Source organism: Oncorhynchus keta, chromosome 24 (genome assembly GCF_023373465.1).
Source record: "Oncorhynchus keta strain PuntledgeMale-10-30-2019 chromosome 24, Oket_V2, whole genome shotgun sequence".
NCBI lineage: Eukaryota > Metazoa > Chordata > Actinopteri > Salmoniformes > Salmonidae > Oncorhynchus > Oncorhynchus keta.
The window spans coordinates 29,652,643-29,668,983 of NC_068444.1; the positions used below are offsets into that span (position 1 = coordinate 29,652,643).

Consider the following 16,341-nt stretch of genomic DNA (forward strand, 5'->3'; position numbering starts at 1 on the left):
CCTGTTGGTATGTGTGGGCGATGCACACAAGACAGAAAAGAGCTCTCTCTCACACACACACACACACACACACACACACACACACACACACACACACACACACACACACACACACACACACACACACACACACACACACACACACACACACACACTTCATGTTGCCATGACAAAAGTGAAAGCGTGAGAACAGGAGAACATAAAAGCAATCAGTAGCTGAATCCTGTAGAGGAGGTTTATTATGACACAGCTCTTAAACACCAAACCAAACAAACACTGAATTCCACATGCAGCCATGCCAAGCACTAAGCATGTAAATAACTCCCATGTACATGGATCATATGTACTGGGCTGCTGTTAGACTGTCAGTTTCTTCAGCATGTACATGTTCTTACTGCACTGCTACTGTTTCAGCGGAGACGGAGCAAACGTCCAGATACTGAGTACTGCTGAGTACTGTTGTATTCGTGCCGCGATTCATGCAATTCAGAAACAGTGTGAAGGTGAGTCATTCAAAACTCCATACAGACCCCAGAGGCACAAGTAGAGGAGTACAGATACGAAAAGTAATGCTCTCATACTGCAGAGTGCATCATGTGCCTTGCTGTTACTACCTATAGACCATGTGAATGTGTTGTGCTGTTACTGTACTCCCCTTGAACTCAGCCTTCTAACTGGGCCGACTCGTCATGCTGATGGACAGGCTGACATCTGTCACTCAGATCGGGGTTGGGATACACAGTGGATGAGATTGAGATGCTTACTGACTACATGTGTGTCGAGGTGGGACGGTACTGCAAGGTCACAGACTTACTGTGTGTGTGTGCGTGTGCGTGTGTGTGTGTGCGTGTGTGTGTGTGTGTGTGTGTGTGTGTGTGTGTGTGTGTGTGCGTTCATGTGACTAAAATGTAAATGTTAGTCTCCTGTGTTCTCTGTTGTGTGTAGATTAGAGCCAGATCAGAAGCAACCATTGAGCCATTCTATACGGTGGTACACTGTGGAAATTGAAAACATTGCTGTTTACATTGAGGTATAAAAAGCGTTTACTCCTCTCACAGCATTCATCCTGATTTAACCTCTGACTATGAGGGGTTCTGCTGAAGTGTGTGTGAGTGGGCTTGAAGTTACGGTGTGACTGCAATCAGTCATTCTCCCTCTCCCTCTCTCTCTTTCTCTCTCTCTCGCTCTTTCCCTCTCTGTCACAGACACTGCATCAAGGGTAGATGATTAATTAGTCACAGCTTTAGCTGCCTGTCTGACAGGTGTGACGTTGAGGTTACAGGTGCTTTGATTGTTCCGCCACTCTGACAGCCCAAAGAGATGAAACAGAGGGAAACAACTGTCTGAATCAATAGGCGCTTGTTGCTGACATGGCTCCCCTTCCTCTGTCTGTCTCTCTGTCACGGGAGGAAGACAAAAGGGTGATGTCGCCGCTGCCGTAAGTAAATAAGACCCCTGCCGCTCTCTCCTCTCTCTTGGGCGGCGCAGCGTTTAGCTCTCTGTAGGGCTCTCTGTTTGATTCTGAGACTTAAGCTAGACGAAGCTACTCTGAGTCGGTTGGGAATATTAATATGAGGACTGGGTAAATCCTCCGATCAGACATACAAAGCTCTTTCTTTTCTGCTCTCTGTCTCATTCACTCTTTCCGTCTGTATTTGCTCTCTTTCGGGCCTCTCCCCTTCTTTTATTTTTTCCCTCTTGCTCTGCTCTCTCTATGTACTGTATCTCTCTCGCTCTCTTCCACTCCTTCTCTTGCGCTCTCTCTCTCTCCCTCTCACGCTCTCTCTCGCTCTCTCGCTCTCTCTCTCTCTATGTACTGTATCTCTCTCGCTCTCTTCAACTCACGCTCTCTCTCGCTCTCTCTCACGCTCTCTCTCGCTCACGCTCACGCTCTTTCTCACTCTCTCTCTCGCTCTCTCCCTCTTACGCTCTCTCTCTCCCTCTTACGCTCTCTCTCACGTTCTCGCTCTCTCTCGCTCACGCTCTTTCTCACTCTCTCTCTCTCTCTCTCTCTCTCTCTCTCTCTCTCTCTCTCTCTCTCTCTCTCTCTCTCTCTCACGCTCTCGTTCTCTCTCTCTCTCACGCTCGCTCTCCACTCCTTCTCCTTCTCCCTCTCTTAATCCGGCTTTCAAGGGCTGTAGTCTCTTATAAAGTATCACTTTACCTTGAGTAAGATGGCAATTAACGTTCATCTCCATTACAGTAGGAGCATGGTTCTAAATGAGAGCTTGCTCTTTTTTTACTGTCATTATCACGAGAAAAAAGACACTACCAGACCTGTCATGTACTTACTTACCCAACAAAAACATCAAAATTACCATTGGTTCATTATTTTGGCCCATGGTGGGCTGATACTGGGACAAGGCATGTGTATTGTAAAGTGAGAACAGCTGTTCATTGATGTGTTATATGACCCCACAAGTGACATACCTAATATTTGTGTGTCATTGACATATAACTACATTGGTTAAATGTCACTATCTTGCCTTATTGTAATGAGACTATGTTGGTACCAAAGCCCTCTAATATAACTCCATTTTGTGTCTTACTCCATTTTGTGTCTCTTCAGAGGGAGGTCAGATTAACAACACCGTGGGCCAGCCACACCCCTACCCTGCTCTGAGCCAGCTGGCTCATGTCTATGAACAGCAACAACCTGGGAAGGAACTCAACAAGTATGCCTCGCTCAAGCTCGTCGGTGAGTGTCTGCTCCTATCTGCTTTGTCCTGCTTTGTTGACGCTGTCTGTGTCTGTAGAGGCCTGGGTTCGACTAAGTAAGTAAGCCGAGGACGAGTAAGCCTTGTTCGAGCCAGAACGGCCCAACGACTAAGTAGTGTATACCATTATGTATACAGTCGTGGCCAAAAGTTTTGAGAATTACACAAATATCAATTTTCACAAAGTCTGCTGCTTCAGTTTGTTTGATGACAATTTGCATGTACTCCAGAATGTTATGAAGAGTGATCAGATGAATTGAAATTCATTTCAAAGTCCCACTTTGCCATGTAAATGAACTGAATCCCCAAAAAACATTTCCACCGCATTTCAGCCCTGCCACAAAAGGACCAGCTGACATCATGTTAACACAGGTGTGAGTGTTGACGAGGACAAGGCTGGAGATCACTCTGTCATGCTGATTGAGTTTGAATAACAGACTGGAAGCTTCAAAAGGAATTGCTTGGTGGTGGTGCTTGGAATCATTGTTCTTCCTCTGTCAACCATGCTTACCTGTAAGGAAACATGTGCTGTCATCATTGCTTTGCACAAAAAGGGCTTCACAGGCAAGGATATTGCTGCCAGTAAGATTGCACCTAAATCAACCATTTATCGGATCATCAAGAACTTCAAGGAGAGCAGTTCAATTGTTGTGAAGAAGGCTGCAGGGTGCCCAAGAAAGTCCAGCAAGCGCCAGGACCGTCTCCAAAAGTTGATTCAGCTGCCGGATCAGGGCACCACCAGTACAGAGCTTGCACAGGAATGGCAGCAGGCAGGTGTGAGTGCATCTGCATGCACAGTGAGGCGAAGACTTTTGGAGGATGGCCTGGTGTCAAGAAGGGCAGCAAAGAAGCCACTTCTCTCCAGGAAAAACATCAGGGACAGACTGATAGTCTGCAAAAGGTACAGGGATTGGATTGCTGAGGACTCGGGTAAAGTCATTTTCTCTGATGAATCCCCTTTCCGATTGTTTGGGGCATCCGGAAAAAAGCTTGTCCGGAGAAGACAAGGTGAGCGCTACCATCAGTCCTGTGTCATGCCAACAGTAAAGCATCCTGAGACCATTCATGTGTGGGGTTGTTTCTCAGCCAAGGGAGTGGGCTCACTCACAATTTTGCCAAAGAACACAGCCATGACTAAAGAATGGTACCAACACATCCTCGAGAGCAACTTCTCCCAACCATCCAGGAACAGTTTGGTGACGATCAATGCCTTTTACAGCATGATGGAGCACCTTGCCATAAGGCAAAAGTGATAACTAAGTGGCTCGGGGAACAAAACATCAATATTTTGGGTCCATGGGCAGGAAACTCCCCAGACCTTCATCCCATTGAGAACTTGTGGTCAATCCTCAAGAGGCGGGTGGACAAACAAAAACCCACAAATTCTGACAAACTCCAAGCATTGATTATGCAAGAATGTGCTGCCATCAGTCAGGATGTGGCCCAGAAGTTAATTGACAGCATGCCAGTGCGGATTGCAGAGGTCTTAGAAAAGAAGGGTCAACAGTGCAAATGTTGACTCTTTGCATCAACTTCATGTAATTGTCAATAAAAGCCTTTGACACTTATAAAATGCTTGTAATTATACTTAAGTATTCCATAGTAACATCTGACAAAAATATCTAAAGACACTGAGGCAGCAGACTTTGTGAGAATTAATATTTGTGTCATTCTCAAAATGTTTGGCCACAACTGTACACTACATTTCTGTATATTGCCCACTTTCGCTGGAGTTAAAGACCGGTGGGTGTCTAATATAAAAGTCTCACAGTCACAGTCCAAAACAGAATCAACTTGTTTGGTGATTGACATTCTGTACATTCCATTCACTGATGGCATATTTGATTTGAACAGAGCCTAAACCATTTTTCAATTTCAATACCATAATACATACGAGCCAAGCAAACAACCATTTATTTGAGTAGAAGTCGTCTGAGTCTTCTTCTTTGGTATGCTAAAGGCAGCTCCCCCAGAAACAAAATGATAGGATCCATCTGGCTCTGAGTACTGTATAATCATAGTCACTACCTCTGGAAAACACAACATCACGGGAATGCAAAATACCCACATCTCATTGAGATGTTAAATGTAGGAGTAAAGCTCTTAATTTTAAATGCAATTCCCAATCCATCACTTTACCATTCCGTCCCTGACTCATTTTGAACAGATTGTTGTGATTGTTTACACAAAGGCACTCCATTATGCTGGGGCATTCAGAGGGAGTAGAGAAGATGAAGTGTTTTTCTGTTTTCTGTTTATGCCACACAGTTTATATAACCATTAGCAATTCAATCTGAGACAATTAAGAATGGGAAATGTTGACTGATATGGCCCATGTCTCCTATGTTTGACTAATAAAGTGAGCTTGGTAGCTTGGTATTCATGAGGCTATCTGCATACTGGAGGAGGTCCACAATACCAGCAACTTTTTTAGAGACACCTATATTTGCTTCTTTCTCCTCCTCCTCTTTACTCCCCTTCTTCCTCCTCCTCCCCCTCCTCTTCCTTCTCCCCCTCATCATCCTTTCCTCTCCCTCTACCTCCAAGCCTAATCTCAATTTGATTCTCCTTTTCTCATCTTCACCTTTCCGCTCCCCAGGACTCTATCTGATTTAATGTCTGTAATAGAGGGTCTCCCACCCCGAGTAGTCAGAGCCTTGACTACAGCCTAACTGATAGCTTCTCATTCTAGAGCCGCTCTCCAATGAGATGGCACGGGAGATATTTTAATCTGCTTTAGAAAGGAATGGACGCACAGTCCCAAGAGACCATCTCCATCTCCTGGAGTCATGAACCGATGATATGCACGTGGAGACTCACAATAACGAGGGCAGCCGAGAGGGACAGAAAGAGAGAGAGAGAGAGAAAGAGAGAGGCACAGAGACAGACGATGAATGGTGTCTTCATTTGAGCTGTGTTATTGCGAAACTTTAACTGAGCACTTTTTCTTCTCTCCTCCATATTGCTCTGCCCTTATTCCACTCATCACAAGTGGCCTAAAGGAAAGAAACACTCTAGTTTGAAACCACAGTGTTGTTTTCCCCTTTTTTCTTTAATTGCCTTTCTGTCACATTCCCAACGGAAGCTACAGAATCCTTAGGCTGAGAGCTGATAAGCCACAATTCTGCAAATCAATATCTATCTGTACTGTCCCCAAGCGAATCTATAAGGTCACGCTATTGGATTTTAAAACCAGACATGGAGAGACGGACTAATAAAAGGGTACCCAAAACGTAACCCTGAAGACGGTTTGGATATCTCTATCTTTCACTGGAGCAAATGGCCAATTATGGCATTGCAAATGTATGGCATTGCAAATGCATTTGTGTCTCACTACTCCACCACCCCAATACCATAGAGACCAACAGTTAGGCTATCTCTGGCATTTCTCAGATACTATTGTAGCCTAATTGGAGTTGACACATCATTTAGTCCCTACAGTCCCGACGCCAAGCATCCACATTTGAATTGTTTTTGTACGTCTGTGGCCTTTTGTGACGGTGGAACTTACTCTGTCTGTCTGTAGTTATTCTGTTTCTCATCACGTTTCCCTGTGAATGTGTGTGTGCCGTTGAGCTGACTGTTGCCAGATTGATTTATGTGTCGCCTGACTGAGTTTGATCCCAGAGGCGGTTTTCTTGCAGCCAGGCAGACAGGCAGACAGGCAGCCAGGCAGACAGGCAGACAGGCAGACAGGCAGACAGGCGAGCTCACCGTTCACAGTGCCTCGCCATGCCCTCCTGGCTCGTTTTCCTGCACTGGAAGGAGAGCAGAGCGATAAACTAGATGCATAGTTGCAGCGGCAAGTCAAACTCCCTAGTATGTTAACTTTATCTTCAAGGATGTGAAAAGCGAAAGGCCATCCACCTTAACCTAAGAGTCACACTAGGATGCTCATTGCTCAACAGCTAAGGTTAAAGATTAATGAGTGAACCGGGGAATGTGAATCACCTAGTAAAAAGGACACATTTCTCAGTGATAAGAGCGATTACAGATTGCCGACATGAACGACAGAGAAATTAATGAGGTCAATTTAACGTGAATAAATTGATTGATGTAGGCTAGCTGGAGGTCACAGGTCTCGGGAGAGAGGAAGCATATGAGGCAGAGAATGCTATAGCCTAGACAATGTTCACCTGCCTAGAAGTGTCCTCATATCAATTGATCAGCAGAGTTCAATTTAAATTCTCCTCATTTACGGTATTTACATTACATGTGTAGAAGTAGTAGCCTGTGTCTGTATTATATCATAGGGTTTCAACCAAGCAGTCTGTGTTAATTTGATGGTTGGAGGCTGTCTGGGTGATTCCTGGGCCGTTGGAAAGTTTGAGCGAAATATAATTCCTTCTGAGCAAGTTTCTCCTCCAACAGGGTGAAGAAGAAAACATGTTTTATTTCAGACTCAGTGCTCGATAAAGGAACTAACATTGGTAATAAAGTTTGGAATGTGATGAATGTACCTTGAACGGCATGGCTGAAGTATGTGGATTCCTTATGATCTGAACAATGCTCCATGTTTGTTTTGGTATGATATTACAGTAGGGGAAAGACCTAGAGTTAAAGGTAAAGGTAAGTGCACAACCAGAGATGACTTTTGGGAGCATAGGCTACTAAAGGTGCTATAGGGCAGTATTACTGTAGTGTTATGAACTACAAAACATCTTAAACATGTGCATCTGCCTCTATCTCCATGCAGCGGCCAAGGCCAACGGCGACTTCTACAACAAGCGGCGTCTGATGGTGGAACTGCCATCTGAAGGTGGCCTCCCCCTCCAACACATGAACGCCATGCGACCTATGAACGCCATGACCAACAACCCTATTTCCCACAACCCAATTAATAACACCACCATGACCCACAATCCAATGAACAACCCCATGGCCCACAACAACCCCACGGCCCACATCAACCCCACGGCCCACATCAAGCCCATGTCTCACAACAACCCCATGGCCCACAACAACCCCATGGCCCACATCAACCCCATGGCCCACACCAACCCCATGGCCCACACCAACCCCATGGCCCACAACAACCCCATGGCTCACACCAACCCCATGGCTCACACCAACCCCATGGCCCACAACAACCCCATGGCTCACAACAACCCCATGGCCCACAACAACCCCATGGCCCACAACAACCCCATGGCTCACACCAACCCCATGACCCACAACAACCCCATGGCCCACAACAACCCCATGACCCACAACAACCCCATGGCTCACACCAACCCCATGGCCCACAACAACCCCATGACCCACAACAACCCCATGGCCCACAACAACTCCATGGCCCACAACAACCCCATGGCCCACAACAACCCCATGGCCCACAACAACCCCATGGCCCACAACATCCCCATGGCCCACAACAACCCCATGGCCCACAACATCCCCATGGCCCACAACAATCCCATGGCCCACAACAACCCCATGGCCCACAACAACCCCATGGCCCACAACAACCCCATGGCCCAAAACATCCCCATGGCCCACAATCCCATGAATACCATCAGCCCCCTGGGCTCCCTGGGCCCAGAGCCCGTGGCCACCTACATCACAGAGATGCCCAGCAGCTTGCCCATTCTATCCAGCTCCCACCAGGGCTCCACCATGCCAGCCGCGCCCAAGCAGAACGCACAGAAGCTCCAAAGACTCAGCAGCAGTGGCTGTGGCGGTGACAGAGTCAGTAATAAAGGTTCAGGAGCCATGACTATGTCCAGCATGACTAGAACAGGGACTTTCCCGGGGCCTCACCGCCACACCGGGACGGTTCCCGGGCCTCACCACCAACAACAACACCACCACCAACATCAAGAGCAACAACACCACCCACTGGCCTACAGCTCCAACACCATCGCAGCCCCCAGGGGGATGGGGGGAGGGGTGGGTCTGAAGGGCTGGGACGGGACTGAGACGGTAGGCAGAAGGAAGGGTTACGGCTCCAAGAGGCCCCAGTGTACGGTGGAGCAGATCAACAAGCTGCACAGTCAGTCCCGCTCCCAGAGCCACAGTCAGCACTTCCTGCCCACTCAGCCTTACTTTGTGACCAACAGTAAGACGGAGGTAACTGTGTGAGAGAGTGGGAGAAGGGGACGAAGGTTGCCCAAAGCAGAGTCACCCAATAGACAAAGAGGGAGAGGACAGAGATGGTGGTGTGTAAGGCCCAGGTTGTTTTGTGTCTTTCTGGGAGCGGGGGCCAGAACAGTGCACCCTGGTGGTGTGGCAGTGTGCTTGCGTGTGCCGTCCAGTATGAGTGTGTAACTGCACATGTGACTGTCAGTCAATCCTACACAGATCCTCAGTCAGAGGGCAACGGGGGCGGGATTGTATAACCATGGCAACATCCAACGGAAGTATTAAATTCATTGTGTGTGTTATAATATCTCCTGTGTAATGACAACATTATCGACCAATGACAGTGAAACGTGAATCCAGCAACAGCAAAAGGAAACATGAGATTGCCATGGATTGCATTACCAAATCTGACAAGCAATATGAGATCCATGGACACCACAACGGCTGGGGCTACAACATTGACCAGGGAAACAACAAACTGAGGGGAAAGGAAAAGACATTCATTAAGGAGGCTCTCTCCTACAAAGCCATTGAATCAGCCACAGTTTTCGGGTTATGGGATATGGCTACGAACATTATGGGCTTTGTTCTGTGCTTGTAGCCTTGAGAAGTCTCTTGGTCATCAACACAGAGAATGGAGGCTGTTGTCCTGTATATTTGATGTAGAGTACTTGATCACAGCTGACCCGAAGGCAAGGAGGCTGAAGCATCATCTAGAGGATAGTACTGTACTCCTGAAAGACTCATCAGTCCCAATGCTGTTCACACATAGAATCAGAGAGAATCTGTGATCCAATATTTAAAGATGTGACTACAGACCATGGCCATCTGTAGTGATACCAGCAAGCTTTTATATTCCCCTTTTTCTCTCTCTTTCATTCTCTCTATCCCTCTGAGAAAAGGCAACCTTCAGGTAAAGACAAGGTAAAGAGAGAGAAAGTGGTTCTGAATCGTTTCTGTTCTAGAGTGTATGGCGAGTCCCTTGATAAGAACTATGAAACCCCGATTGAGAGATATCCCTCACCTGTATTATTGCGACACAGTATTGTGATTTATATAATGTACCAACATTTGTATTTCTGTTTGTATTTTTGTATGACTGTGTCCTCTTGACCTTTGGCCATCTCTTCACTCTGGCATTTGTGGAAAATACTGTTGCTAGGGTATCCAAATATATAATGGTCTAAAAGTAGAAGACAAAACCTTTTCAAGCAAATCGAACAGTCAAATCTATACAAGCTGAATTTATAGTCCCATTTCAGCCTATAGAAAGCATACTGCATTCACTTATTGTAAACATCCCCCATGTGTTTCTGATTGTAAACATCCCCCATGTGTTTCTGACTGTAAACATCCCCCACGTGTTTCTGACTGTAAACATCCCCCACGTGTTTCTGACTGTAAACATCCCCCACGTGTTTCTGACTGTAAACATCCCACCCGTGTTTCTGACTGGAAACATCCCCCACGTGTTTCTGACTGTAAACATCCCCCACGTGTTTCTGACTGTAAACATCCCCCACGTGTTTCTGACTGTAAACATCCCCCACGTGTTTCTGACTGTAAATATCCCCCATGTGTTTCTAATTGTAAACATCCCCCATGTGTTTCTGATTGTAAACATCCCCCATGTGTTTCTGATTGTAAACATCCCCCATGTGTTTCTGATTGTAAATATCCCCCATGTGTTTCTAATTGTAAACATCCCCCATGTGTTTCTGATTGTAAACATCCCCCATGTGTTTCTGATTGTAAATATCCCCCATGTGTTTCTGATTGTAAACATCCCCCATGTGTTTCTGATTGTAAATATCCCCCATGTGTTTCTGGCTGTAAACATCCCCCATGTGTTTCTGACTGTAAACATCCCCCATGTGTTTCTGATTGTAAACATCCCCCATGTGTTTCTGATTGTAAACATCCCCCATGTGTTTCTGGCTGTAAACATCCCCCATGTGTTTCTGGCTGTAAACATCCCCCATGTGTTTCTGACTGTAAACATCCCCCATGTGTTTCTGACTGTAAACATCCCCCATGTGTTTCTGACTGTAAACATCCCCCATATTTTTCTGATTGTAAACATCCCCCATGTGTTTCTGACTGTAAACATCCCCCATATTTTTCTGATTGTAAACATCCCCCATGTGTTTCTGATTGCAAACAAACCCCTCATTTGTTTCTTTTCTTTCTCTTCTCTCTTCTTTGCTCATGTAAAGGACGTCACACTGCTTGTTTATCGAGTGCCACTTCCTCCCAATTTGGCCCATACCATTTTGCCTCCCAAGTGGCGCAGAGGTCTAAGGCACTGCATCTCAGTGCTAATGGTGTCATTACAGACCCTGGTTCGATCCCGAGCTGTATCACAACTGGCTGTGATCGGGAGCCCCACAATTGGCCCAGTGTCGTCTGGGTTAGGGGAGGGTTTGGCCGGGGTAGGCCGTCATTGTAAAATAAGAATTTGTTCTTAACTGACTTGCCTAGTTAAATAAAAAAAATAAAAAAAATCCTAGTGCAAACTCTGCCTTGCTAGGACACGTGACCACCCTCCTGAAGCGTCTTACCAGTCAGCGCCACTCGAAAAGCTAGCTATACACTGGTGAAAGTGGGGACACTTCAGGCTGAGGAGTAAGTTTCACACGTCTCCATGTGCTACATTCACCCCCAAACTTACTCAACTGCGACCCCAGCGTAACTGTACATCCGAGTCATTAGGCACCACTGTAAAGGACGTCACGCTGCTTGCTTAGCCAGTACCACTTCCTCCCAAGTTGGCCCATACCTGGCGCGAACTCAGGACCTCTGCCTGGCTGACCATCCTCCTCACACCTGACCATCCTCTTAGAAGCGATTTACAAGTCCGCTCCATGTGAAAAGCTAGCTATTCGCTGGCGCATGTAGAGACACTTCAGGATTAGGAGTAAGTCTCACACATCCCCATGTGCTACATTGTGTAAGCCATGATAAATAACATCAATGTTTTCAGGATATGCATTATCACAATTCTCAATTGAATTAATCCAGCTTTGCGGAAATCTGGAAATATGAACCCCAAACCATCAACATTATAGTTCACACTGCTCTCAGTGCAGCGGGAAGGCAGATGGGAAGCAGGCAGGGAGGGAGGCAAACCAGGCAGGCAAAGGAACTCAAACAGAACATATTTTGTCTGAGCAGTGCACTGGGAAGGCAGGTAGGGAGGCAGGCAGAGAGGCAGGTAGGGATGCAGGCAGAGAGGCAGGGAGGGAGGCAGGCGGGCAGGCAGGCAGGCAAATCAGGGAGGCAAAGCAGCTCAAGCATAACATATTTTGTCTGAGCAGCATTCTGCACTCAGCATAACTTAATAGAAAAGAGTCATCCTTCACACTGTGTTCTTCCCAGCAGCAGACTCGGAGTGCATTCAGAGCACAGTTGGTCAGCGGGACTCACTCTGAAGTAGCAGTCATACAGCTCTGAGACGCTGAGAGGGCAGGAGAAACTGGAGTATTACTAGTGTAGTATATTACTACTTTGTCAATGATTGCCTTCTCATGACTGTCCTTATAGTAATGTTATGATATCATAGCTTTATCATTTCCATAGTTTTACCTGGCTTGATTCGGCCCACTCCGACAAAGTGACAGTCCCTAGCAGACCATTCCACACTGGCACACCATTTAGAATGCATGGCCATGCCAATGCATTCCCTCATTCTAAGTGCGCCAGTCTGGATATTGGAATGGAGCCTAATTCCCCCTCATCACATCTGATCCTTTCTTCCCCTCTAAAGCCAGGTGTCTGAAATTAGCAGATCGCCGAGCCAGCCAGCTCCAGCCTACCCAGCCTAGTTCCTGATTGACCTGCTGCCAAAGAAAATTGTTTCTGCTCGGCTGAAAGGAGCGAAATTAAGACTAGATGGTGCGAGTGGCCTAATTAGTGGAATCAGACCCTCCTGTTCCCCCGCTCTGCTCTTGCTTCACGGTAGCAAATTGATCGAAGGAGTCGGGTGGTCGATACAATCAGGGCTGCCAGGCATGCAGCTGAAGTCTTGTATTAACTGCCTAGCTGAATATGATTTAGTATTGTGTAGTATAGTGTTGCTCGTTAATAACAACAATCACCCTGGATTTCTATATAGCTTGAACATAAACTGCCCCTGATTGAGAGACCAATTAACATAAACTACCCCTGATTGAGGGAGCAATTGAGGGAAAAGTGTACAGTACCGATTGTCACTCAAAGAGGACCTGTGTGAACCCGGAGATATTTTGTGTGTATAATAAATGTGATTTTGTTCATTTTCTTGGAAACCTGAAAACGTGTTGAAACCATTCTTGTAAAGGTGTCTAAAGGAAGTGACTCATTAGAATGTTGGGACGATGTTTGAAGCCACTACACCGTTATTCTCTTTCTCTGTCAAACTTAATTTGGTGGTTTCATTTGATTTTCCTCCTACAACCTTGAAGTGAGGAAGTTGAGATAATTACATATAATTACAATCTTGCGCCTATCATCTCAGAAAAGAAGTGACTGAAGGGAATCTGTAGAGAGAGAGGGAGAAAATAAAAACCTCTCTAAACCGTCAACATCAGACTCTCGCGTTCTTTCAGCTGCCTGCTGTAACAGGGAGAAACTCCACCTGGAAACTCAACATAAAAACTAATCTTGGAAACTCGGTGTAGGGGGGGGGGTTTGAGGACTTTTTCAACCAATAAGATAAACAAACCAGATGAGATTAAACCTGACCTTAAAATACCTGCCATTACTACTTACCATTATTGACATTTATAATATAAAATCAGAAAACATCTGCAACCCACGCACACACACACACACACACACACACACACACACACACACACACACACACACACACACACACACACACACACACACACACACACACACACACACATACACGTACACATACACACACTCCCACAGTAATCAGCATCAGTAAAGGTATCAGGATTGTGAGCACTGAAATATAATGGAAGTTCTCTAAATTCTTATAAAAGATTAAAATGAGCAATATAGTCACCGGCATCAATTTTGCAGATTACCCAACCAAATGTATTTTGAAAAATGTATTTGTCCGTGAATGTTATGTTTGTATGATTTGATTGTACTGAGTATGTTCCACAGGTTACATCAAGCTTAAAACATAACGGAGGCTTATACTCAGAACAGAAATTGGAAGTGTATTAGATTATGAACTCTTTACCACCGTTCTGTACTAACCAGATAAGCAAACCAGGTGGGGATGTCAGCAATTATTGTTACACCATTCTGTATGACAGAGAAACATATCTGTATTTATCAAGCAGTAAAACAAGAATACATACAATGGGCTGATATTAAAGGACTTCTGCAGGTCTGATTTCTATAAGACATTTTACATTGTTTATTTGGTTACACAGAAGAGGTGAGCTGAATCAATTCCAGTTAATTCCAGTTCCACCCTGTCGTTGAAACTATGGAATGTTGAATCATGCTTTTGTCTGCTCTGCCAACCTGTTGATTTTATGTCATTCTGCCTTCTATCAAAAACTTTCTAAACTAAATATTGTACTGTATACACATGATGAGGGGGAAGATATCAAACAACATCTGCAGTTTCTCTTACATCTGATTAAGGGGTTTGTTCCAATAGGAGGTATCTCATTAAGTTATTATCTGATATCAGAATCAATGGAAGGGTATCAAACCCATACAATCTGTGTGTTTGATATTTCTGGGGTTTGAACTCTATTGCAATCAAGGGCCAATGGATACAGTTGCCATGGAATGATTCATGTGCTTTCTATAAACTACAGTATATAAATATAATCCATAGAAACCACATGCTTTAATAGATTCTTACATTTATTAGATCATCTGAATTGTAATCATGCATTAATCAATAAAAGTCTGTTTTTGATGTTCAACTCATTCTATGATATTTATATACACTACTGTTCAAAGGTTTGGGGTCATTTGGAAATTTCCTTGTTTTTGAAAGTGAAGAGTTGCCTCCAGGATGCTGGCCTTCTAGGCAGAGTTGCAAAGAAAAAGACATATCTCAGACTGGCCAATAAAAATAAAAGATTAAGATGGGCAAATGAACACAGACACTGGACAGAGGAACTCTGACTAGGATGCCCGCATCCCGGAGTCGCCTATTCACTGTTGACATTGAGACTGGTGTTTTGCGGGTACAATTTAATAAAACTGCCAGTTAGGGACATGTGAGGTGTCTGTTTCTCAAACTAGACACTCTAATGTACTTGTCCTCTTGCTCAGTTGCGCACCAGGGCCTCCCACTCCTCTTTCTATTGTGGTTAGGGCCAGTTTGCGCTTTTCTGTGAAGGGAGTAGTACAGTGTTGTACGAGATATTCAGTTTATTGGCAATTTCTCGCATGGAACAGCCCTCATTTCTCAGAACAAGAGTAGACTGATGAGTTTCAGAAGAAAGTTCTTTGTTTCTGGACATTTTGAGCCTGTTATCGAACCCACAAATGCTGACGCTCCAGATACTCAACTAGTCTAAAGAAGGCCAGTTTTATTTCTTCTTTAGTCAGAACAGCAGTTTCCAGCTGTGCTAACATAATTGCAAAATGGTTTTCTAATGATCAATTAGCCTTTTAAAATTATAAACTTGGGTTAGCTAACACAACGTGCCATTGGAACACAGGAGTGATGTTTGCTGATAATGGGCCTCTGTACGCCCATGTAGATATTCCATTAAAAATCTGCCATTTCCAGCTACAATACTAATTTACAATATTAACAATGTCTACACTGTATTTCTGAGCAATTTGATGTTATTTTAATGGACAAAAATGTGCTTCTCTTAAAAAAAAAAAAAACATTTCTAAGTGACCCCAAACATTTGTACGGTAGTGTACATATGTGTATATTTATACATTGGACTGAACACTGCATAGTATGAGTGATTATTAGTCAAGCATATTTTATTATAGAGCCTATCCCATACTCTTGTTTGAACAGTAGCTATAAGAATACATTGCTGCCCCACTGTTGCCAGTCCTGACCTATGATTTGTGAGGTTCAGTTATGGGGTAGCTGTATTACTGTTAAATTATAAATAGATATATAAAAATAAAAAATAAAAATATAGCAAAGTTTTGTCCGAGAATATATTACTATAGTGTTGCTATGAATTTGTCTTTTTTAGTTTATGGATTGACTGGAGTTTCTTCTTTTTTCATTTTTTCAACAACTCATTTGATGTTGAAAAATGTTCATTTGTCATCTACAGATTACTATCAGTGTTCTATATTCAACTTTCTTATGTGGCAATAAAAAGATGAGTACATCACTTCTGAAAACACTGCATTCTGCCTGTTTCTTTTTCTGTTTATCGTCCTGTTTTTCTGTCCTAATCGTCCCCCAAGAGGTTCTCCCACTATCCCTGTCTCTCCTCTCTTCCTCTCCTCTTCAAGCTCGCTGAGTCCATGCCAGTCAGTTAATGTGTCCTTGGAATTAAAACTGCTGATTGCTGCCAGCTACAGTCAAACCATACTGTTTGGTTATAAACATTGCTTTTACCTTCAAATGAACCGG

The 16,341-nt window shown here is 44.6% G+C and overlaps 1 protein-coding gene across 1 annotated transcript in view; it reads left to right on the forward strand.

Annotated features, from left to right (window-relative positions):
• LOC118357719 (protein shisa-9B-like) overlaps nucleotides 1–16,106 on the forward strand; it is a 53,025-nt gene extending 36,919 nt beyond the window's left edge. The window contains exons 3-4 of the mRNA XM_035735081.2: nucleotides 2,570–2,698; nucleotides 7,414–16,106. Coding sequence (XP_035590974.2) covers nucleotides 2,570–2,698; nucleotides 7,414–8,798 — 1,514 coding nt within the window. The 3' untranslated portion in view covers nucleotides 8,799–16,106. The remainder of the gene's footprint in view (nucleotides 1–2,569; nucleotides 2,699–7,413) is intronic.
• Nucleotides 16,107–16,341: the final 235 nt, after the last annotated feature.